Genomic DNA, 26,647 nt, shown 5'->3' with positions numbered 1-26,647 from the left:
AAAATATTAGAAGTATAAATAACAGTCGTTCATACTCAGTAGGATTATGTTCTGCACACATTACGTGTTGATAACAAATACTCATAATTAAACAGAGACAAGAATAATATTTTTTACTCAATAGCAACGAGAAATATTCGTAGACATGCATTAACGAAAGGACGGCAAATCACTTTCTAAATTATAACTAGACGACTCGATTTATCTTATATTTACCTACTCATCTAATAACATACAATAACAATTAATTTATATCTTTGGCTTCATCTATATGAGTCAAGATAAATTATATCACTAATGTATCGTAATCGTGATACAGGAATTCGGTCATAAAATTTTTAATTACATTAAAATACAGATATTATTTGAGCTTCTATCTGAATTGTAAACAATGGAAGTTCCACTATATTTATCATAATAAAATATAGCATTGAAAACACACTCCACAATGTGGGTTACCTCTATATTACACTTGTAATTCTAAACCTACACTGAGCATTACTTTTAATGATGAGTTATTCGCCGTCTTATAGGCGGAGGACTGACTACAGGCGTTCTAGGGGGCATCAGGTTACTCGACGACTGCGTCTCTTCTGGTGGTTGATGGGTCGAGACCTCGTCACCAGCAGCGCCTTCTCTTGGCGTAATTATTCGTGGTATATTCTGTACTTGAGCCTGGGCGGCAATTCTGGCGATTTCCTGGTCAACTTTGGTAATTAGTTGCTCGATTGCGAGGGGCCAGCGAGTTGCCGGCACGCTGTGTGCTGGCGACAGTCGCGCGTCCGTCATTACTGCAAGTCGTACCGTGCCCGCGTATTCTATCACTGTAAGCGACATGCCTGAAACCAAGAATTTCACTATATTCTGTTTTTAAAGTCTCTCTCTTACCAAAAGACGATTTGTGTAAATCACGTGAATCAAATTATCTTTATTCGTGTTGGTCTATTACAGACTTTTATGTGTCAATGTACGATCTGTTCAGAGTGCTTTCGAGCTAAAAAGTATTTTTGTCAAAACGATGATCTAGTCAGTGGCCGTAACCCGAACAGACCAATCATAATAAGCGCCCGTTCACTAGTATGACGGATAATAATTTTCATATTTAACCCAAAGGACTGGACCAAAGGAAAATCCTGGACACAGATTTATAAATTTGAACCCTTAGTGGCTGTATTGTAACAGTGTTGCTGTATATTGTGCTTTTGTTGTCTAATAATATTTGAAGGAGGAACGACTAGATATTTAAACATTTCTTTTAAACGTTTAAATTCGAAAAATACTTAACCGATTTTTAGAATTCTTACACAAATAGACTTAAACTACATTATCAGCGAATAACATAAGCTGATTTTAGTTATTTCTTTCGGGTATCGTCACTGCATACAGCTAGTATTAAATAATATGCACACTAACTGATATTCGCTTGCGGCGGTCGCCAGTAGAGCACGTAGTCGAGCGTGTCGCCCCACAGCGCGACGCGGCGGGCGGCGTGCGGCGGCGCGTGCAGTTGCGCGTACGACACCGCGTATCGACGTGACAACACGTTGAGCGCGACCTTATACCAAAACGATTAAAGAGGTTTTATTTACAAATTTATTATGACATTGGATGCAGAATTCTAATAGTATTTCTGGTAATCCCTATAACAAACAATGTCATTAATGTAGGAACAGATCAACCGCTTGCCATTTGTAAATATGTCAACTGTATGGATAGTACGTTCCTTGCAGTTAGTTAAGACACACGCAATTCAGTCGATCGAGGAGTGTGTAAAGCAAGTTGTGTATATAGCGTAGTAATCTGACTGCATCCATATAGATCATTCTTTATTGATTCCCTCTATTAAAAGGCGTGAATACAATTTCTTAGATTACTTTTTTTTAGATTATTTTTTTCTTTGTACCTAAATGTTCCCATTTAGGTACAAAGAAAAAAAATAATCTTTAGAAATGATAATACAAAGACAGATATCTCAGACAAAGACAGATACCTGTACATATATGATCAAGGTCGCCGTGATGTTGTTCATGTACCAAGATGTACCAAGATTTCCTATTCCATCAGGATTCAGGAGGTTAACCAAATTAACAAGCGTGCTGTTGGCCCATTAGGCCTATTGATAATTTGGTTATTTCTATATTTGGTATTTCTATATTGCGCAAGGGATGCACTAATTGAGAGATTCCTAGGAGATACCAATGCGCGGTTATAGGAAGGTTAAGTAAAAAGCAGACCTTGGCGAGTGGCGTGGGTAGGGAGCGCGAGAGGACGCCGCATCGCGCTTGCGCAGCCCACGCTGCGGCGAGCGCGCGCTGCCGGTCTCCCGCGCGCCGTAACGCCGCCGCCGTGCGTCGCGGGCTCGCGCCCACCGGCAGCGCCACGCACACCATACCTGCACAGGTTTTACCATCTAAATATCTTATCTTAATACAAGCCTCTCTCTAATCTCTTGTATTATTACGTATTTAGATACATTTAAAAGTGATAAGACGGTATGATCAGCACACTGTCGAACTTTTGAAATATTTTTTTACTCTACGGCTGACAGAACGAGCGCTGGCATTTCACCAGATGAGTAATGCCAACGCTCGCTCTTTTTAGTTTGGTAGTTTCTTTTCTCTAACTAAGGATTTTTTATATAACAATAATTTAATTAGGACACAAACAATTGTTTCCTCCAATTAAATGTCACTGCTAGATATTCAAATATAACATGATATGGAACAATCAGATGGCACTTGCCTCCTGTAACAGACTTCTTATAGTTTTTTCCTTGTCCCTCGGCAAAAGCGAACAAGAAGTCTTCGGAGGCAGCTCGGGCAGTTGTGAGGATGACATCGGGTGGATCGCTTTGTGCTTGTTCGAAGAAGGCTCGCAGTGCATCCGTGGTTGCATATAGCGCCACATCGGTTGGCGACACACCTAGGGCACGTGCCGCCCGTTCTATTCCTGTACGCGAAACAGGACGGGACCATGCCGCTACCTGAAATGCGTTAACTGCTAATAAAGAAATGGACTAGTTGGTATATTCTGATAATAATAACCCAAGAGCACAAAGAATTCTCAGAGCGTCGATAACAAAAAAAAATTGTACAAAAGGTAGCTAAACTACTTTCGGAAATACTTAGTCGCATTTTTTTGGATATCATATCTCTCCTCATTAGGGTGGATTTAACTCGGTATACCTAGTATTATTTTGAGTATTTACCGGTGCAAGAGAGGGACTTGCACCGGTAAATTTGCGCTTTGTATTCGCACTTAATACTATGAAGAACAACAAGAGGCAATCACACACATACGGATCCCCTGATGAGAAGTGGCGTTCATAGTTCACAAATGAAATGAGAAATTTTAAGTCAGTACACAGTGCTCAGTTTTTCTGAACCACATTTGTCCTGTATGCACTTTCATGACAGATTAAATATCAGAGTAATCTACGCTGTCTCTAGTGTAACAATGATAGCTAGTTGTAGCGCTGTTTATATAACTATTCGTTTTACATGTTACATATTGCGAGGGTGGAGAGTGGAGACGAAACCTGCTTTTCATCCTTTTTATTTTTATATTTGACATAAATACTAGAGAAATGTAATGGATGTCAGTGGTTTGCGTTTTAAAGACATAAAAAGATACATACTTTCCGGCCACACAAGGATATAGTCTGAAGCATGTGCCTGCGCCCGTCGTCAGCACCAACAGTTTCCTCCCACAGATTGGCAGGCGCTCTGTACGTTTCAATCAGCCCCCTCCAAGCTTCGTGTGTTGCTCGTACGCACAACTGTGCCAATTCCCCATACTTCCAAGTTAATGTGTGCGCCTGACTCACTTGACCGGTACTTCTCAATTCATTTAATGCTACCAATTCATCTTTTATACGCACAGGTAATCTAATAACTTTTCCCGTGGTACTTAACGCGGTATTAAATATTCGATTTAGCCACTTTCGAGGATCTGCCGTTACTAGCGGTGAAATAATAACCTGAAAAAAATTGTTAGTATACTAGATATTATGCAGCACTTAAATAATCATACACGGGGGGAGGGTGTTTTAGTAATAGGAACTAGTAGCCACATTGAAAGCAATATACCATGTCAGATAGATTTTCCTGTAAAATATCGTGGCTAACTGACCTGACTTCATGCACATTTATCGTCCACCGAAGGTGATGATGATGGTGCCCTGTCACCGTATAGCATTTGAACAGGCGAGTTCGCCATTACCTAATCACCCATATAGGGGGAAAGGGATCGTTAGTAATGTGAAATAATTACCATCCCTAGCATGTACCAGTCAGGTCGACCTTCACGTGGTTTGACTGGAAACCATCGTCCTAAATTCCTGGTGAATTTGTTAAGATGAGTCAACTGACCTAACCTCATGCCCTTCCTATCATCATCCACTTGGGCCTCGCCAGCGTAAACCGTAAGCGCACCATGGAAGCACCATTTCATAATCATCTATACATAAAAAACAATCATACTTAGAACATGTCGAATTTCTTAGAAGACAATTTTGAAGAACAAAGACAAAACTATTAGGTGTGATTATCGTAATCATGCTCAACGTTGCATAATTATCCAGTTCGTTGGTTGAAACGAAATGTGTGCAACTTGTGAGTACTTTACATAAACAATTTATAGATAAGTAATTACGATATGATTATTACATATATATATTCATATTACTTAATTAATCCGTGACCTACTTGCCTTGGGTACGGTTAAATTTCTCCTTATACATTCCTGTCGAATGGTGGCTAATAGAGTCGTCGCAGTAAACGGAGGTCGTGAATCATTCAATCTCTTTTTACGCATTTCTCTTAACGCACTAACACTAGATATGAGAACCAGGCCAGCTACGTGAAATGCTCCTGGCAATGTTTTTAGTGCCCGAGGACTCTCTACGGGATCATATTCAGAGACGAATTCATTCCATGTGTTTGATAAATTCTCGTTCAGTTTTCCCCATAGCGCTGGAATAGCTGACGGATTAGGTAACAGATTGGTCAAAGGACTTTGCTGGATGAATTCCGTGGCTGTTATTCGATCATCAGGCTGCAATTGCTCAACCAGCAATAAATCACCAATATTAATAGAATTTTTCCCAGACAACAGCAGGTGATGGACCCGAACCAATATGTAGTACTTTGGTTCTGGAGATACACACGGTATAATTATGTACTGCCACGGTGGTTGCTCGTTTGGAAAGTATTTTGATACTGTCTCGCTGACAAACTCCTGGAAATGAAGGCAATGATTTTTGTTATTTCAATATTCTGAAACTAGCTATGTACATATTTATCTCCGATTAAAACTATATCGTGTTCGTATATACGAATTTTACGATGTTATATTGTAAATTAACGTGTGGCAACACTCGTGTTTCCCATGAAAATAAAAAAGATGGAGCTTTCGGTACTTCTATGAGTACGACATTGAATTTCTCAATTTTCATCCAAATCTGTTCAGTAACTAATCCATGAAAATATCCAAAGAAACAACATGCGAACTATTGTCCTATATAATATATGTGCACAATAATTAAGACCATCAACTGAATCTATTTACCTATTTTACAAAGATATTCTATCCATACCTGTATATTGTTATCAGAGACAGGGCGTCCACGGTAGACTGCGTTTGCGACAATACAGTGGTTTTCAGGGCGGAATACTACATTAACGTCCCACGCATAGTTGCCCCAGCACGACACCAAGAGGTGGCGTAGACGAGGGAACATTAGCTGTCCATTGGTGTCACGTCTATCTAGTACATGCTCAATGAGATGCTGCTTTATTATTTCCGGATTTGGTACACCTGTAGATAAATACTTGGACTTAACATTATGCAAAGCGGTTGCTGACAATTTTCATTTGCTAGAGTTTATTAATTTATGGTTTATGGATTATGTATGGACTATTTGGCTTATAACAATAACTGTCAATTAATTCATACAATATCACAAACATATTGAACTTATTCTGTTACAATTGTGAATTCTTAGCAGTTATGTTACAAGAGCTCTTTTTTACAAACAATTGAATAATATAATAAACAACTCTTTCTACAGGTAATTACGGAACTATTTCTTTAATAAATGGTTTTGTAATTTGGATTAATGAGACCTTAGTAATAATAAGGGCCTTATGCTGTTATCATGCTGCAGGCGATTGCGAAAGGGGGTGTGTGTGTGTTTCCAGGGATGATAATGGAATGGTGCACTGGCCTGTGCTAACGGTATACGCTGGCAGGGCACCAGTGTAGAATGATAATGAGGTCATGACCTAACTTGGTCATCGTGGCCAATTTACCCGAAATTGTCTACAATGGTTTCCAGGGGGCACTGCGTGGAGTTCTACTTGATATTGCTAGAAATGGGACTACTGTACTCATTACTAGCAATTCCTTATCAAAGCGGTGTGTAACATATTATATTAACAGATGCGAAATAAAATTTACCTTTGAAAGCAAGAAGTACATTGATAATGCCTTGATTACGATGGGTGTCCAGCAATGAGCGCACCGTGTCGTACTGGATAAACTCCAAGTTTGGGTACCGGCTTGATAGCACTCGAAGCCATAACTGCTTACTAATTCTCACCACTGTGTAATAATAGAGCAAGTAAATACTTAATATTATTCAATGTTAATATTTAGAATAATATAAATAAACTTATTAAAGAACTTTTGAATAGTCAATTTTCTATTTTTTCACCACATATAGAATAAAATACCTGTTTTAATTTACGATTGTACTGAGGTGAGAAAAGATTTTTTATCAACTGACTGTCCGCAATAAGTATTAATTGCTACATACGCCTTTTAATCAGAAAGTTCTTCCCTTTAGCGGCATAGTTTTATAAAGCCAAATTAAAGTATCTGTACTCATGTAGGTAGGTCTACACACATATTAGTCAAATCTACCGTTACTTCTGAACACAGTTTTAAGCTAAAAAACTGCGAAGAAATTCATCACTTTTTTGAAATTAGATATTGCAAGAATACAGATTATTAAAATAAATTTAAGATAATGTAGTCACCACTAGTATAAGCTCTTACAAAAATTTCAAAAATAATCAAACAGTCTCTATAACAGAAACAAATCGGTCCCTACAGGCAGCACCCGTTCTCGAGTACGACGTATGAGCCAGCCATCATTGCAACTCTAATCTTTCATGATGGTACCGACCTTAATTTTATAAATAAAAAAAAATACTCACCCACGTACGATATAGCCAGTGCCGGTAAAGCCGAAAGTGCAATACAAAAAGCACAGTATGTATAAACTTCTACAGCGAACCGCGACCGCGCGCCCCGCGTCGCCATGTTGATCACTTCGCACTCTGTTTGCACATGTGCACTGTCTGGTTGTTACAAAATTATATATTAATATACATTTCCGACCCCATTACCATTATTAATCAATAATTCTATTGTTTGAAGTATAATTATTACAATAGTAGTTTATGCCCTTTTTTTTATTAATTGACACTTTTATTGCGGCTACAACTTGTTTTGAACTCTTAATTGTATTTCTTTTGATGGATGATTACGATATTTTGCAGCCGCCTGTGCTATAAACCGTTAGCTGGCGGAGCATTAGAGGAGGATGATAAAATACACATGAACTTGGTCAATTAGCCCATCGTGATATCCAGTGGAACCACGTGGAGGTCAACCTGAAATGATACATTGCTAGAAATGAGGTCATCAGTCCACATTACTAACAATCCTTCTTCCCCCGGACTCAAAATATTATTATGAGTATCATAGGTCAGGATTACAGGGGCTTACATTTATTAACAAACGCTGTTAGTAACATATTACAATCCATGGGCTTTCTGTTTTCTATAAACTATTTGAGAGTTGCAGCTAATTTGTACGGTTAGCAATTGCAACTGTGAAATGGTCCGTACATAATAGCAAAACTGCAGATTTTTAGGGCTTTTATTAGTAACAACGTTACATAATTCAGCTACTGGCACACTGAACAATGCAGTGGTATGTTATGAATTGCAGAAAACTGTTATAATAGCAATCAATATAGTATTCAGTGAATAAATTCACTGACCTAAATCTATTTACCTTATGCAACAATCTGAAAACTAAACTTATTGCATAGTTAATTGCACTAATCAATCAAGTGTCAAGTAAATAGCAAGTATCTTTTGTTACCGATGTTCAAAATGGAGTATGTGAGATACGTAATAGAGCTACAAAATGATGCTCAAAAAGGAATAAAATGAAATGGATAACCTTCCATCGTAACAGACAATAATCTTTAAGTCACCTAAGACATTGTAAATTTAATAACCTACAGAATGACTCACAGTGATGCATTCTTTTTATCTTCCAACGAACTTAGGTCTGAGTCTTATCAACTTGTCAGTTCAAAAGTAAATAAACAGTTATTGAACTATAATAATTATAGGTAATATTTTTATGCAATCGGGGAGAAATTATCTTAAAATGTACTCGTGAAACAGTGACTCATGTTGGCTGACATCTGTCATGAGTAGATAATATCTAAGATATAGCTTGATTCCAACACAAATGTTAATTTATTAGTGTTCAATTTTAAAATTGAATTGATTGAACTACCATTTGTATTTATTTTCAATGTTTATTATGTACGTATTTAAATTTTGTAAATACGTACATAAGTTGCAATGGGGTGCCCATATTACTAAATTAGCGAGAAGTTCTGAAACAGACGTGGCAACGGCTAGCAGCTATTTCCATAGCATTATGTCGTATGGTATTTTGTTATGGGGCAAAGCAGCTGATATAAATACAATATTTATTTTACAAAAGAGGGCGATTTATAGCATGGGTTCCAGGGAGTCTTTGCGAGAGTGCTTTAAGGAATCATATCCTCACCGTTGCTTCTCAATATATTTATGAAAACATCATGTATGCAAAGAATATAGACATTTGTACAATTGTTTGTGTGTTTTCGTTTTATGGCAATTGCGTAAGGTTTTACAATAAAATACCACAAAATTGTTTGTCAAATAAAACACTTCCTTTGCAAAAAAAGCTTACTATAAAATTGAAGAATTCGTTAACGATAATAATGTTTTTGTAGAAAAATTTTAAATACATAGACTGACAATATTATCATTACACTAATAATGAGTTTATTATGTACGTATTTAAATTTATCAAAAAGAGTATTCTTCTTGTGATGAATATTCGTACATACTATTCATAATATATTTGAATAAAGATTATTTCTATTTCTATTTCTAATAATATACATAGAAAATACCCTGTATATATTTATATCAGTTATCTAGTACCTATAACACAAGCTCTGCTTAACTTTGCATGCATTGTCTGAATCGTCCTGAGATATTATGATTCATAACTATATACTATTTTCGTTAGCATAGAGGACGAATTTTGTGGCACATTACGATACAGTGTAGGTATGTGACGAAATCGTGTAACTACATATATGTTATTGTATATAAAAAAACTTTAAGAAAGAATTTCTCGAAACGATAGTGAAATCGTATTAAAATTGGTTGTGTGGTATAGAGGAAATAAACGGAGAAACAGAAAAACAAACAGTTACTTTGATCTATGTTATTATTAGACATAAAAGTATTGTCGAAGGCTTTTAAAAATATTCTAACATTTTTTAACGAATGTACGACCAGCTTAGTATGATCTCTCTCAGCACCGATGCTACTATGAATCAAAAGTACATCGGAGGTCAGTTTCGTTGGTATCAAGTTCACATTATGATAAATGTGGACACCAGCGCAACCTATCGCTACATTCACTTTCCCTGTCCAACAACAGTGAAAGGTTTCTTATATATCCAATTTCATATATGTACCTACTTAACTTGTGTAGTCTTTGTTTTGTAATATTTGTTATATCATCCAATTGGTTATTCATTTATTATTATTATATTTTATATTTAAGTAATGATCCGTTAAATTAAATAAATAATAGGTACAATAAGAAAAGACTACTGGCCCAGTATTCATAATTCGACCATAGTTAATTTAAATTATAAATTTGAACATTATTAAGGTTCTATAGTTAAAAACTGGAGTGTCATATTTACTCTGTAAGTGTGAGTGTCAAATACATGGCAGTATGTGTAATGTTTTTTATTGATTAAATGTATTTTAGGCATGATTTAAAAAATATTAGCATTCTGCACTCTGTTTGCGCAATTTTTGTAATAAGGGGCACAAAGTTTTTATATAAAGACTTTTGTAGCCAGATACGAACTCATGACTTTAAGGGTCAAATTCGTGTAGTAACCACTAGACGTTCTCCAATATCTATAAGATATAATATATCTCAAAAACAGTGCAACTAGTATTGAATCTGTTGCGTTCTCTAGTAGAAGGTTGTAAGCATAAAAACAGACAGACGCTAAAAGCGACTTTATTTCATGCTGTTTAGAGATACTATTTCCGTTATTAGTAAAGTGCTGTATTTGCTTGGTCAGTCTAGGAAACATACTATTTGATATTATTTCAGTTCTAGGATATCTAATCCTAGAACTAAAATATAACCTATCTAATAAGAGAAGAAACTTGAAAATTAGTCAATTATACTCCGTTTGTTGAAACATGTTGCGGTTAACGGTTAATAGGTGGTGACATTTTACAATTTTACGTACTGTAAAAACTGTATTTAGTTAGATTTGACTATCTAATCGAAAGAATGAGTAATATTGTAAATAGAAAAAGTGTGTGTTTGTTTCTGTCCCATTTTTAACTTTTCACTATCACGGCCGAATAGATCTTTGATGTGAAGATTTTTTTTTTCGGACTACTCTAATGCTATTGGCCGCAGCTGTCTTTTACAGCTTCACCGGACGTTAGGGGGCAAGTGCAGATAGCACTCCAAACCCGCAGAAGGACTTATGGAGCGGCTGAAAGCCAACTCCTGCCTGACGGATACGACTTTAGTCTGAGGGCACCATTAGGGGTTCGAACCTCGGCTCAGGCCGTCGTAATTTCGATCCCCGTTTGAATTGTACGGTCGGAGGGGTGATGTGAAGATAGATAGACGGACAGATATGGACTGTCTTTTATCTTAAAAAAGTGAATGAGGTCGCGGATACGTCTATTATTGGTTAAGAAAAAATATTTTTACCCCTGGACAATTAACTCAGCTTCATCTAGTTGCACGGTAAGCAGGGCTTGTATTATGAATATTAGACAACTGATATAAATACTCAGAATTCTTTTTGTAAATACATACATTATATACATAGAAAATACCCAGACCGGTAGAAACAATCATAATCATGTATACAAATGTTTGCACCGTGCGTGGAATCGAACTCGCGATTATCGGAAATAAAGCGGTATGCTAAACCGCTAGACCATCGAGGCCGTCAATTTTGTTGGATATTACACTTATCATGGTATATATGCATATACTTAATATAATTGCGTAGTATTTAGTTATTGAAGCAGGTAAGTAAACAAATATATTTGCCTTTGTTCTCCAAAACAATTAAATTCGCCGTGTATTTAAATTTATGTCATTGAAATATATGACATATGACACAGGTTGGTTTCCACGCGTTGTCTCTGGAGATTATTGTGAAGAATTCCAGGTGAATTTGGCACATTGAGCTAACTGACCTGACCTCATGCTCACCATATCGTCCTGCACTTGTGGCACGCCAGCATAAACAGTTACGGCATCGCCTTTTGCATGTCAGAAATGTGTGAAACAAAAACTAAAGATTTAAAAAACTACATACATGTACCACATTTTAGGCAATAAATATATCATCATCTGCTTCTTCCTTATCCCATTTATTTGGAGTCGGCTTAATATGTTTTTCTCTTCCATTCATCTCTGTTCGCAGTCATCCCGTTATTTACTCCCTTTCTCACCATATCATCTTTCACACAGTCCATCCATCTCTTTTTCGGTCTTCCTCTACCCTTATAACCATCCACATTCATATGTAACACCGTCCTTAGGATATGATCTTCATTCCTACGCATTATATGCCCATACCACGATAGGCGATTACTCTTTAACCTCTCCGACATCGGTGCCACTTTCATAATTTAGGTAATAAATATAATTGAATTTAATTTCATACCGGTTCTCTAAGTACTATACTTACACCTGTATATATCTATCCTGTCATTTCAGATGTATAATATATATAATTATGTATCTATGAAAAAAATTAATGTATATACATAACTTAATTATACAACAAAAACCTAAAATTAAAAACCCTAAAAAATATAATACAGGTAATGACTAAACTTATTTATTATTTTAATTACCATTAGGTAATCAAAATAATAAATTAATGTTACGATTGATCATAATATTTATCTTGATATGCGTGATCTGTATGTCTTTAGGTTACCTCTTACAATAACAGTACAAAGTACTACTTAGATGCATTTCTGATGTCATAACGGCACGTACTTAGACAGGAAGTGCAAATAAATATTTACCTATTACAATAAAAAAAAAAACATAATACTGGGCCATGCCGTAATCATATATATATATTTCATAATAACAACTTCTACATTTTAGTTTTAAGTGTGTTTGACTGCGTTTGTATAGGCTGAACCGGTTTAAATAAAATCTTATTTCAATCAGTTATCAAAGTTTCTAATAAGCGCTATAGTGTTTTCATTAAATGTTTGTTTACAACGAAAAAAATTATCAACTAAGTATAGTTATTCTGAAAGAACCACAGTAACAAGCCGCGTCTAATAAATAATTACCTTCTTAATTATAAAATTATGACCCTTTGCATTATTTATTTAAAAATATTTCTATTAAATTCCAAATATAAATATATTTTCCAAATATACCTATATTTGATAGATTTGTTTGTTACTTAAATAGGTAATGCAGTATTCTAACGAAGACGCAATGTTCTAGTCTAATTCACATCGAATTGAAGTACAATATATACTAGACGTAAATATTCAATGTTTGTAGTATTTACTACTAGTAAAATACATGATAGGCTTTATATTCATATAATTGGAATCCCAGTAAGCTTTCGGTTAAGCTTCCTCCCGACTGTTGGTTGATTTACGGATTCAAATAATAATAAAAAAATATATAGAGTATCAAAGCTATGTATTTAATATAAAATAAATGTTATTCTTGTAAATAGCTGAAATAAAAAAAAACGAAACAAATAAGTCCTTCAAATAAAGGCGTCGGGATTCGGCGATAAAACATAGTTTCGGTTGAACAGTGGAAGGCAATTTTCGAAATATTTCTAGGTACAGTACCTATCACAAAAACGGGCGGCGGTTCGTCTTGACTCGGTATATCTTTCGTGACCCTGTTGCACGCGATAGTCTTATCAATTAATAACTATCCGCTCTTACACTTCACATTAGACATTTAAATAATTATTTGATCTATTAGAAATTTATCATACAAACAAACGAACCTAATGTTGTATGCTTTTCACATTAAATAAATACCAAATGCGTTCCTTACTTATATACAAAATGCCGCCTATCGTTACTAATGCAAAATATTTATTCATTGTGATTAGAATGAGATAATTTAAAATAAAAATATTATTTACTATTACGTAGATACTGAAGTTTACGTCCGTACGCACTTACCGAACTGTCTGACCACTATAAAAAGTATATTAGTAAGTGACTATATGCAGCAATTAAAGAATCAATCTACCCACCTTAAAACTTGTTTCGCACACAACTAGTTTTCAACACACTTTCAAACTGTCGGGTGTTCGCTGCGTTTCTCGGCGGTGGCGGTCGCGTCTCCGCCGCGCGACGGTCCGGTGTGAATGCAGAACGGACGTCGAGTGAGCGGCTGGTTGGTAGAGCACAGAGCTGGCCAGTTCCGCGCTTATCGAAACCATTGTCCAAGGTTCAAGAGTAAATACCAACAATGTTCACGATATATATCTATGGCAAAGTTATGTACGTAACGTAAACAATAAACAATAAGTACTTCCAAATTATACATACGTCTAATGTAGTAGGTATATATCTAAATATATAAGGTAGGATTTTCTGTTATGTTAGACTCTAAATGCTTGTAAATAAATAATTAAGAATCTATTCGCAGTAAGAATTTTAATAACAATAATATTATTAAAGACAATTATTTAATGTTTAAAAAATGCCGCAAAATAATCTACCTACATCTGTATGGACAAGCAAATTCATTCTCGTGAAAAAACCGGGCGATTAAAAGTCGTGGTGCGTATATATCCTAAGAATTCAATAGTATATATGTAATTTCACATATCTTAGATGTTACAAATTAAGTAGGTATATTGAAACTATCATATAACTTCATCTTTGTATAATTAATCCATTCTATATCCTTATGAAGTGGTTGAATTTAGACCATATTTGATTGAATCTGCATACTTTTAATTTCAATCCAGCTGCAGGTAAAGAGGGATCGATTTTTTTTTCGGACTACTCTAGGCCGCAGCTGGCCTTTACAGCTTCACCGAACGATAGGTGGTGAACGTACTTTCGATCCCCGTTTAATTTACACGAGGGATCGATCAGTAGAGATTTTATTCAAGTGTCGCTCTCTTTATTTTGTCTGGACTGAAAATTGGTTTGTTTATTGTGAAATCGAATTTGTGTTAATAAAAGGGCTGATAGATATCTAAGTACTTTCTAAGAGGATTTTATTCTTGCGGATACGTAATATTACCTTAATATAATGGATTGAATATCCATTGCGAAGGTACACCATAGTTGTGTAATTTTTCATTTTTTTTAATCTACCTGCTAACTTCTAAGTTACAGCTGTTATTCTCTCCTTTTTTACTGTAACAAAACCACCTAATAGTTCAGATAGGTAATCTGTACTTACTTATATAGGTATATACATGAAAGATGAAGCGTAATATATAGGTAATATATCTGAAATTTTACACTGGTTATCCTTAGTCAATTTGACGATAGGCCGTTATCGGCCTATCGTCAAATTGATACTTATGTATCACCTTAATGTCCACTACCACTTGGAGAACAAGCGAGCAAAAAAAAAATCAAACTACGCCTGTTAATTATATTATAGCAAAAAACATACAAAATCTGTCAGGATCCGTTCATTTGGACATTATGTGCGACTTTTTTAAGTGAAAATAGCTACTTGTAGTTACTTAATAATTATAAAAATTATTCGAGACAATTCACACAGCATCATGTAGTCCTATGCTAGAGCAAAACTTATGTTATGGGTATTACAACAACTGGTAAAAATACTAAAAATAAAGGTTAGCTGGTAGAGAATGCTATATGGCATTAAGCTCGCCTCTTGTACACTCTTCATAGTGCAATAAAGAATAATAAAAAAATAGTAAAATACTCTCAGTACACGCAAAACTCTATGTACATACAAAGCACGGAGCAATAAAAAATAATCATACTCAGGGATACAAAATGTTTATATCGTGCTAGGATTTAAACCCGCGATCATCTGAACCAAAACACTGTGCTTTTAGATTCCCGTGCTTATTTATATACTAGGGTATTTAGTCCCTGTGAAACTGTAATGGCCAGGTGCAGCATTTGAATATTTAAAAAAGAATTATTTCTACTTTTAGTCATCGGGGATATTACTATTTCAATTTCTAATCCAGGTTACTTATACAAATAAAATATCAAATCAAAATTAAAATTATTTATTGAAACAACTTCAATATTTTAATTAAGTAATATAATTTTTACTGAACTAATCGGCTTAGACTTACATAACTAATGTAGGAAAGCGTAATGTAATGTAGTGAAAATAATACATAGGTAGTAAATACATAAGAATTCAAATATGTTGATAAAGTTACATTAAATATATAACTAGGTATCAATATAGGACACTTAATTAGGCTCTGCGGAAGAAAGAACAACTATGATTGATTAAATTTAAAATTACAGTTAACACACATTAGAAATTATGTAAATTTGAAATTTCATTACACGCCTTACGTAATACTTTTGTAGAAGCCTATATGATACCTACATATCTGTCATCAAATCATTTCCAAATGCAAATAATATATACAAAAATATTCAAGTTATAGGTCCCCGAGATAGTTAATGAGTTTGATTAAATCCTTACGTATTTGATGAAATCGGTTGGATATGTATGTCGTAGTTATGGGACTACTATAAAAATTTAAAAAAATTCTAGAAAATTAGAAACTTGTTTCAGTATTAATTTAAAGGTTTAACAGCGTCAATCGAACAAAAGACGTATCAAACTAAATTCTGACCATTTCCATGGATTTGATTCTAACCATTTCACCTTCTCGGGAGCACTTAATGATACGATATATAGTGGGTACTATATGTATGTGGGTTATATATACTTAAATGGTTAACAGGGAAGATATAGTGTAAAAATTAAATACAACTTCTTACAGCCACTCTTATCACATATTACAGCTTTAACTACTAGTTTGTCTACCATAGAAAATCTAAGACAACTTTACCGCCTGTATACAAATTTGTTAATTAAGTCTACAAAATTATTTATTGTTCAGGTGAATCCACTATCGGTACTATACAGGGAGGTCAAGGTATATTTTAAATAATTTATTAAAAAATGCAATAAGCAATTGATTACGAAACGAACAAGTAACATTTCATGTCAAACGACGAAATTAAGCAGCTAATAATACGTTAACTCGTAACATTAACCACTGGACTGGGTAGATTACACCGATTATAATTTGGCATCCGACAACTAAACGTAGCTTAAATAACCATTAGCCTCGTAATGAGTCGAAATTAAATGCGAACAAGCGTTGCACTAGCGTTCCGTTTTGTATTGTGACACCAGTCTGATGGCACAACACTACGAACAGTCACGCCGCTCAAACAAACCTTAGACACTCAACAAATAGTAAAAATATCGACTGCCTAAAGTTTGCTCTACAATCTAGCAATATCACAATCGCGACCCACGCCATCATCTGAATATATCAAATAATACCGATATTCACTCGAGAGAGTCATTAACGTAGTAGCCGCCGCACTATACAGCGCTAGCTTTGACGTGTTTGGTGGAAAACCTTTGGTCAAACGATCTCCGCGGGATGCCGCTCACTTTCTTCGGCGATTGGCAATTGATGGATGACGGTAGCGACTTATAGCCCCCGTCGGAACTGTAGTCCGTGTCCGTCGACTGGCCATTCAGGCTCGGACTGTGTCTGTTTCCATTCACGCTTTCTCTACTGCTGATCCTGCCGTTGTATAGATCGCCGTACGACGTGTGGTGCTTGATGGGCAAGTGTTCGTCTATAACGTGTGCGGTAAGGGCCTGCTCGGATGGATAGAGCTGGCAGGAGTTGGAGAAATTCTCGATGGAGCGTGATCTACCAGCATGAGCACGGGCGAGACTGAGGCTGGGAGCTGGACGATCTACAGATCCATCTCGTCTCGCGCGAGCTACGGCCTGCAGATACTGAGAGCCGACGCGACCTCCACGTAACTGGCCGCCCGTTTGCTCAGTTCCGTTTGACACTCCGTTCACCTTCCTCGCGCCACACTGGCATTGTTTTACGGTCCCATTGGTGACAGGCCTCTTAGTCTTTTGTGCTTCACTGTATGACGGCAGCTTCCTCGTGCTAGATTGCTCATTCCAACTGTGAAATAATGGTTTAATTAATGTATTAGGATTATCGAAGTACGTAGGTGTAATATTTAGGTGTTTGAAAGCTTTCGAGATACAGTTCTTGGTTCTACTTTTAGGTGAATTTACGGTAAATACATAAACGCTTACATGAATTTTCTGTAATAAATTATGAACTCTATATTTATAGTTACATACATTACTAAAATAATAAAATATAGAATAATATATATAGTGGCTGAGATACAGAATTAAGTGGTTTTAGAAACAGTTCGTGTACTGTAGTCACAACAGCAGTTTATTTATTATACACAATAATTAGGAACATTACATAAAACTGGCCTGGTGTTGGAAGTATAAGAATTGCTCCTAGAATACTTATTTTGATATTAATAATTAATAATAGTGGCAGAAATGTATGTTACAATGTATGTTTTGCGAATAGTTTAGTACCTCACCTTTAAGTTCTGATGTAGCAGCGTGTAACACAGAAACATGATTGAAAATCAAAGCAAAATATATTATGTAAAAGTTCATAGAAAAATTAACAAGTCACGCGATGACCTAATAACAAATCATAACACACGATAAATCTAGGATTCATAAACAATCTTAAGCCAATTAGGAACAACAGTTCAAACCTAGTGCCATTGGTTTTAACAGGTTAAAATTACAATCATGCCGTTATATCATGCCTAGCACCAATTTATAGACAAGACACTATCAAATAGAATAATTCAAAAGTTTTTATAGAAGTATTAATTAAATAATCCATTATATATAATATATTATAGGCACATCGAATAAATATTTTATATAAAATATATCCTTTTAGTGTCCAAAGCCAATCTTGGTTTGGACAATATAAATATGTTTATAAAGTATTCAAAATCGAATCGGTCACTTGTGATACTTGAAACAATATTCGTCAATGTCCCTATCGGACACAAGGAACACGCTGTCCGGAGGCTGATACAAGAGATGCAGTAAGCACAACACATTAACTGAACACAAGAGGCACAGAGCGAGCAAGCAGTCGAGCCACGCTACCTGATCCGACGGACGAACACGAGATCCACCCAAATGGAAACTGCCGCGTCCGTTATCCAATGTTTCGACAAATTGAATAATTCCGATCGTAATATTAAAGCAGCATGTGAGGAAAGTAGAACGAAATGAAATTTTTTGAGCAACATGAACAAATAATTTATATTTAACGAAATAAAATTATGAACACAAGAGTTACAAATAATGTTAACGTGTTATTTACAAATCTTAAAATAAATGCGTCAAATTATAATACCCATGAAATACGGGGACATTGTGAGTGTAACTTGGGACAAAGATGTCGGGACGAAAGTCATCTTTTTGTTCATATAGTCTCTGAAAATAACTACCCATTTTTGTTTGCTTATATCAGTAGCTAAACATTGACTTTTTGATATTATTGTGTCTTTTAAAATTGTCGAATATTCAGAGAACTGAGGGTAATAAATAGGTGCTAAGTATAAGTGAGTGAGGGATGTTTGCAGAGATTTAATAAATGATTTTAATGTGTGCAAGGAGACTGCGATAAACCTAAAACAATAGATAACGGCATAAATAATATTTAGATATGAATATAAAATTATAAATAAGTTTTAGTGAACATTTTTAAACATGATAATGGCCTAATATTATCAAAGTACAACTGTATAGGATAAGAATAATGATAACTATGGATAAATGGTGAAGAGATAGTGTGTTGGATATAAGCGGTACAGATGTCTTACCTCACTAATCCTGAATTTTCAGAGTTCGTTAATCCCGTGCTCATCGGCGGCCGCAACTGTAAATACGTAAATTATATATTAATTAAAATATTTTAATTAGAAAAAGGTTATTCCCTTATCAGCCATGAACTAGAATTACGCGTTTACTTTTAGAATAATACGGCATTTCATCATACCACTACTTGCAACAAAATTGTTATCTATGAACTGTGTGTTATTTTGAATGAGAAAATTAACGCAGTTCTAAAGCAGATATAATAATTTCCCCATTATGGCATTGCAAAAAAAAATATATAATTTTATTTGCATGGACATAATACGTCTATATAGTACTGGGTTTATTGTTATTTGCTGTATATATTCTATTTTGAATAAAATATAAGCCTTTGTCCTTCCTCTTTATATAATCTATCTTCGCGTAAAGTTTCATTAAGATCATTTCAACCGTCTAATGAAAAGGCAACAACCATACAGAAAGACAAACAGACAGAGAGCCAAGCACTCTTTATGTTTAATAATTTTTTGTGGATGAAGAAAATACCTCCAAAGAAAAGTACGAAGCAGTTCAATAGTTATAGACGTATGAGGTATTTATTAAAAATGATTATTTACCCGATCGGTCTGTGTAGCGACGTTGCAGGTGTCGTCGCCACGAGGCTCGTGATTCTCAGACATACGCAGCATCTGTTGCTGCAACACGCGCACCAGACGATCTCGTTCTTCTAGTTGACTCTGTGACACATGATTAGATATAGATTAATAAATAGTGCATTTATTGTTAGAGATCATACATAGTTACACTTAAATAAACACAAATTCAGATGTGACATGTAAATTCTACCATCCTATAATAGAACAACACTATTAGATGCATCTGCATGTTGTTTTATTTTCTGTTGAGTGCGAGTTCTATCATCGATATTATAAAGAATGCTGTATTATGAGTATATATTTGTTTGTATTTGTCCCAGTGTTCTCCAGTGTAAATTTTAAATGTATTTAAGTATGTTCAACAGTTGTACCAGCTTTGCACTAGTGCAGCTTGGGACTAGACTAATAAAGGCTTACTTTAGTATTTATTTAATTAATATTCAAGAAATTTTTATACCCCAAATAAAGTTAACTACAAGCAAATTCTTTGTTGTGACAATGTTCAGAGATAATTTCTATGCTGCAGACTAATATAATATTTACAAAGGGTCAGACAATAGTCGAGAATTAGATAAGAGTCACATAATGCATTTTGCTGAATTCTGAAGTGCTATAGCTTTTATTTTGTTAAACAGAAAATACATTTTTATAACAAGAAATCTCAGCTGTGGTTATATGGAAGCTAATCTGTGGTGTAGTATATGTGGAAAAGAGACGGAAGCATTATGTCGTCTCTCCCGCACACTGCTGATGTCATGTGGTATGTCAACAATACAGTCATGTTATATCGTAGATGACTCTGATTCTAGTACAGGATAACTTCGATGTAGCATGAGTGCTACATGGTAGTTATCCTATTATATATTCAATTCCGCATTTCTATTTGTTACCTGCAGGTATAATATCTGGCGGCGCATTTCTGCGCAGGCGTCGGGAGGCAAGGGGTCCGCGCCACGATTTGTGGCGTGGGAGGCGTTCGCGTTGGGGTGCTGCGGGAGGTACGAAGGGGGGCGGCGCCCGTTGACGCGCGCGGGACTCTCCGCGCACGCCGCTAGCAACGGGTCGAGAGTCTCACTCTGTAGAACAATAACCATAAAACTTTAGGCTAATTTGTTACTGGAATAACAAATAAGTAAATGGTCCACCTGATGCTCAAAGGCCATCGTCGCCAATATAGCAGTATACAGTAGGAGTGGGAGAGGATTGTTAATAAAGGCGATTTATGACTTCGTAGCTAACAATATACCATATCAGGTCGATTAGCCACGCGATCCTCTCGGAAGCCATTGTCAACCATTTCCTCGTCATCGATACAAAATAGAACAAAAGCACCACGGACACGTCACGTCATCATGTGGCGCCCTTGGTATCATCACAGATAAGATAATATTATCTGTGATGATACAAAGGATACTCGTATTTTTCATTAAGGAATACTAAGTTGTCAAGTATTAAGCAAGTAATAGAATTTTCATATCTCGCCCTTCCACCAACATTTGGATGGTTGAAAAAGGTGAGACAGAACTTTAGATGACTTTGTACAATGTCCTCTTAAATATAAAAGAATATATGAAAATCAGGCAATTCTATTAAAAATAATGTAATGATTATCCTTATGGACAGTACTCGATTGAATACACTATATATTAAAAGTTGTTGTTTTAACAATCATGCATGAGTCGTAAAGCGAACTGCAGTGCAAAAAATAAATACATAAAAGTTGCGTAGGCACTACTTACACTCATCGAATGATGCTCGTCCCCGGGCTGCGTGCGGCAAACAAGGCGATGCAACCAAACAAAACAAGTTACAACACAAACATACAGTGCCACTAAAGGAAAGAAAACATTCAGTGAACTATCTACATACTACACCTATTAAATAAACATATACTTACTAATTTAAAAAAAATAACAATTGCATGTTAAAATAATCAAAGCAAGAAATTCTAGCGAACAGAATAAAATAAATGATACTCGAGTTCTCCTAGCCTAATTTAATTATTATTAATTATAAACAATACGGATTTATTAAATTTAATTTCCTAGTAGATATAGAAAGTGATACGTTCAATATGCTGCCCCGCCAGCGTAAACCGTTAGCGCAGGCGGGAGCACCATTTCATTATCTTCTATAAAAAAAAATGGATTCCCATAGGTTCTAGTTTATCTACGTACGTATATGAGTAGAGATTTGTTTATTTTGGAAATATATTTTAATGACTTCCTTATACATAGTCTTTTGTTTCACTTCGGAAAAACCCTACACACAAATCACTCTCATGATAGCACAACTGGCCGAAATATAAAATAAAAATAAATTTAGATCAAAATCAGTGAGAAAACGTATCACAACAACACGTTCCGATAGGAAAATTCGAGATATCTGCTTGCAAAACAGAAAGAAAAGTGCTGGATTTTTAACTCAGATAGTACAGGAATCTGGAATGCGTGTTTCAAAAAGAACTGTATTCATCGTCCAGTTAACAGAGGCGATATAATTTTATTTGTGTCAATTTACAGAAGTGTAACCAAATTTTTGGAGAGTTTTACCTATTTAAAACCGTACTTAGACAACAACGTCCTGACAAAGCATTTTCTCATTAATTTTGCATTAAAAACAATAGGTCTAATCTAGTTGATCATGACAGGCATGTACTCACATAATATAACAGTTTAGGTACACAGTTAGCAGTTTTTTTACATGGGAAATATGATTTCAAACATAGTTCTACATAATTAGAGGGAGTAACGGTGAACGCGTGCGCATTCAGATAAACCATTAAAGTAATTAAATATAGGGGAAATTGCTCATGATTCAGGCAGGCCGTATTTTTTTCGGTATGCATAGTAAACGTGTACAATGGTTACTCTTTATCAAATATTATATAGGTTTAACACAACTGAGACAGTTAATATATGTACGTTTTGTTGACGGGTAATATATGGACAATGTTTTGAAAACATATATTTCGAAAAAGTAACATTTTTCTGAAATATACGTTTATTATTACGTATTAGTAGTACAATATTTAACATAGGGAAAGTGAGCAAGATACCTACTAGAAAATTGTTACAACGTTGCTAGTTTATTGAATTACATTATTCATACTCTCCCTTCTATGACATAGGCCAAAACATTTAGCTATTGATCTAGTTTATTATATATTTAATACACACTAATTTGTGTTTTATTCCTATCTTTCGAGCAATTTTCTATATTTGAAAAAAGGGGACAAAACCCTGTAATAGCCAAATAAATATGTATGTAAAATAGTTTTTATAAATCAGAAAGACTAGACGATATATCATTAAAATTATTATTGTTGCTATGGTCATATAGATAGGAGATCATATAAAAGTTTCTAAATACAATGTGTATTGTTAGCTCTATTAACAAAAATGTGCAAAAACCCTTTTATGCACATTACGCAACGCGCAAATACGTAAAAGTACATACTTTAGCATATTTAAGGAATGAAAGGCCACATATTAAAGACCAGAAGTAAAATAGTATGTTAATATAAAATTAGTTAGACATTCTATTTTATGCGATATAGGCATTATAAAAGATGAATCATTGCATTCAATGTTTATATAAATAATGTACTGCGTAATTAGGTTAAGTGAATTGTTTCTACGTTTATAATTTAATTATTTATAATTAAATTGTATGAAATTATAAATAGGTTATCTACTACAGTGACAAATGATTATCACTTACTTTATTACTTCCTCTATATTAGTAAACTATTTAACAAAACTGTATATATTCAATATTTTTTAAATAAATATATATTCAACCACGCAAATATTTCTTCAGAACTGATTTATATTTATATTAGTTAGTTTTGAATGTATTAACAACCGGTGTCTATGTACCTACTACTAAGTTGTTTATACTTAGTAAACTAGTTGAATTTGTTCTGAATTGCAATAATTTATCGTCCATGCATAATTCATAATTACATACCTACTGTATCAGTTATATAAATTTATACCATTTATTCATTATAATTAGTCATAATATTCCTATACACGACACTCACTTGGATTACGTTTTGTTGTATAAGCAGAAAATATATGTATTTAATATTTTTTGTTTAGAGTTTCTTTATAATATAATATATGTACCTTTAATAAAGTGTGTTTTAGAATGTATACATACATTCTAAAACACACTTTATTAAAGGTCATTAAGGTTTGATTTATCTGTAAAACAGTTTCATGTCTACGTGTGTTTGATAAATGGCAACAATTGTAAAAGGTAAAAATAAAGAAATATTAATACATGCAATGGAAAACTAATTCAATTAAAAAATAATGTTATTAATCTATTATTGATAATTCAATTTTTAACACATGAATATCTAAATCACAACTGACCTCCTGTAAAACCCGCTTAAGCTGTAAAAGCAGTGTTTTGATGTCAACCACATCTTGAAGCAGGGTGGCAGGCGCGGGTGACACGCTGCCATCGCTAGTGCCGCCCTCCGACGGCGTCTGCGTGCGCGAGCGTTGCAGTAGCCGCGCCGTGCGTACTGGCAGACTGGCTCTGAAAATACAATTCCAAATTAGAGACATTTCTTATTTTCTTTTATACATCAGTGGTTTTCAATATGTTTGTGAAGCCTTACTCGGGGGGTCGTCGGCTGACAGAGAAGTCGAGCTTCATACAACAAAGACACAGTTTTAGTGGAAAGGATGTGCTTGTTTATTTTACAAAAGTTTATTAAATTTTGGTTAGATTTTTGAAACGTTAATAAACAAATCATTTTCTAATTACAGTCTATTTCTATTTTTAGTTTTAATATCTGCTATTGAAGAAAATGTTAGTTCATACAAGTATGAACTGGCGAATTGCACTAATAATTAAAGAGCTTCTCTTGTCAGTTCTATATATTCGTGTTTTCGTGAAAAACAACCTTTTACCTACACTGACGTATGTAGGCTTTTAATTAAATTATTTCTTTGGTTTTCTATGACACAATTACAAAAAAAAAATTCTGGTGTCCCCACCAGAATTTTTGAATCTGTAAGGGGGTCACGAAATCAAAAATATTGAAAAACACTTCTATAAATCATATAATAACAATAACAACGGACAATATACACAACGCCATCTAGTCCAAACCAAAGCAGATCTTGTGTTATAGGTACTAGATAACTAATAGAAATATACATATATAAATATGTTCATCGTACGAGGAATCAAACCTATCTGAAGTAAAGCGCTGTGCTAAACCGCTATACCATCGAGGCCGTCACAAATAGAAAAGATTCAATTGTTCTTTTGTTATAATGCTATAGATGTTATCCGGTACTTAAAAATACTTAATAGGACATACGGTACTTTTCATTTAATCAATGGGGTGGGATTGGGAACTTGTGGATGTGGAATGGAGTGGGAACGTGTGGGATTTTTTTACAGCTACAGCTAGTAGACATTAAGAACATAGTTTAATCGGAAACCTTCTCGTTTTTGAAGATGGTTGATCTAATAATATCATGGTGATTTGTGTCGCTATGACGACAGCATTAGCGACACACCTGTACAAATTAATTAGTGAAATTGGTCGACGTTCTATTTAGGAGTGCTATTAGTACCTTTATGTTACCAGGAATCTCGGAAACCGAGCCGTACTAATTTTTAGGTTTGTACGTTATGTAGTTGTAGATTGTCATGTTTAAAACGTGGTGCTACACATGATTATAGCCTCTTTTTTAATAATAGTAGCTTAAATCCGTCCTCTCAATATAGTTTATCTTGATACACATTTTTAAGATATGTTCAGTCGTTCAATCGCTTAAAGGTTCTTTCTTTTGAAATCAATGGAACACTGATATTGATTTCTCTATTAGAATACAAAAAAAAGAACGGGACAAGAGCGTGTTAACCACGCATTATTGGGGTTCCGTAATGGTTAACTGTTTACTCTGCAAGTTATAAATGTTAAATACCACCATACTTAATCAAACCAATGGGATAAGAAGGCACTGTCAAAAATGGAGATCAGTAATCCCATTGCTAGAAATGTACTATAAGGCTAAGGCTATCTTTATGCGGTCGCCCTTAGGAACAATCGTCATTAATATCTGACGAATTGGTGACGATGTGGGAACTGAATTGACTTCGTCCCCATCGTATCGTAGTCCTCTGGTGCACTGCCAGCATATACCGTTAGCGCTGGCACGTGCACTGCATCAAATTCATCAATAAATAAAAAAAAGATGTCGATTGTTAAACAAAGTATTAGCTTTGATTTCAAACTAGCCTGGAATTTAAAAATAAATCCATTTGGAAATGTACCCGACCGGAATTAGAATTCAGTTGGGTTCTTTTAGTCGCTGCTATAGATTTATTTTGTTACTAACATCTGTTGGGATTTAGCTATAGAATTTGTACGATACGTGACTAAAGTTGATTATTGCAGAGAATTATTATAAAAACAGTGAAAAGGTTTTTTTAATATATACGTAAGCTATATATCCATACTAATATTACAAATTTATCTATCTTTTATTACCTTTTCATCACTAAACAACGGATCGGATGTTAATAAAAATTTATAAGGAATCACGGGAAACAATATGGGGCTTTCTTTTATC

General features: G+C 34.8%; 2 protein-coding genes across 6 annotated transcripts in view; both read right to left on the bottom strand.

The window, feature by feature from the left end:
- Positions 1 to 66: 66 nt before the first annotated feature.
- On the bottom strand, positions 67 to 13,808 carry LOC131850467 (uncharacterized). Its single transcript, XM_059200689.1, has 10 exons — positions 13,688 to 13,808; positions 7,221 to 7,364; positions 6,460 to 6,603; positions 5,597 to 5,817; positions 4,711 to 5,238; positions 3,638 to 3,979; positions 2,743 to 2,983; positions 2,235 to 2,392; positions 1,414 to 1,555; positions 67 to 839 (listed from the first exon to the last, which is right to left on the bottom strand). Exons 2-10 carry the CDS (start codon positions 7,324 to 7,326, stop codon positions 505 to 507), a joined length of 2,217 nt encoding a protein of 738 aa, XP_059056672.1. The 5' UTR covers positions 7,327 to 7,364; positions 13,688 to 13,808; the 3' UTR covers positions 67 to 504.
- Positions 13,809 to 16,264: 2,456 nt separating this feature from the next.
- Positions 16,265 to 26,647, bottom strand: part of LOC131850430 (uncharacterized) — a 78,917-nt gene continuing 68,534 nt past the window's right edge. For 4 of the 5 annotated variants that reach the window (XM_059200639.1, XM_059200640.1, XM_059200641.1 and 1 more), the window contains exons 17-22: positions 24,425 to 24,593; positions 21,779 to 21,805; positions 20,930 to 21,115; positions 20,001 to 20,120; positions 19,389 to 19,444; positions 16,265 to 17,629 (exon numbers count right to left, since the gene is read on the bottom strand). In XM_059200639.1, coding sequence (XP_059056622.1) covers positions 17,020 to 17,629; positions 19,389 to 19,444; positions 20,001 to 20,120; positions 20,930 to 21,115; positions 21,779 to 21,805; positions 24,425 to 24,593 — 1,168 coding nt within the window. In that variant the 3' untranslated portion in view covers positions 16,265 to 17,019. The remainder of the gene's footprint in view (positions 17,630 to 19,388; positions 19,445 to 20,000; positions 20,121 to 20,929; positions 21,116 to 21,778; positions 21,806 to 24,424; positions 24,594 to 26,647) is intronic. The other variant, XM_059200642.1, reaches the window with a different exon arrangement.

The sequence above is a fragment of the Achroia grisella genome, unplaced genomic scaffold (assembly GCF_030625045.1).
Source record: "Achroia grisella isolate CSIRO2021 unplaced genomic scaffold, CSIRO_AGI_Agris_v1 utg770, whole genome shotgun sequence".
NCBI classification, from domain to species: Eukaryota; Metazoa; Arthropoda; class Insecta; order Lepidoptera; family Pyralidae; genus Achroia; species Achroia grisella.
Note: the sequence above shows the minus strand (reverse complement) of the source record. Positions and strands in the feature narration are given on the sequence as shown.

Excerpts from the sequence above, each read along its gene's own strand:
- LOC131850467 (XM_059200689.1), bottom strand. The coding sequence starts at position 7,326 with ATGGCGACGCGGGGCGCGCGGTCGCGGTTCGCTGTAGAAGTTTATACA. Across the intron at positions 5,818-6,459 it reads TGTACTTCTTGCTTTCAAAG|GTGTACCAAATCCGGAAATA; the intron begins GTAAATTTTATT and ends ATTTATCTACAG. Across the intron at positions 5,239-5,596 it reads TCTCTGATAACAATATACAG|GAGTTTGTCAGCGAGACAGT; the intron begins GTATGGATAGAA and ends CTTCATTTCCAG.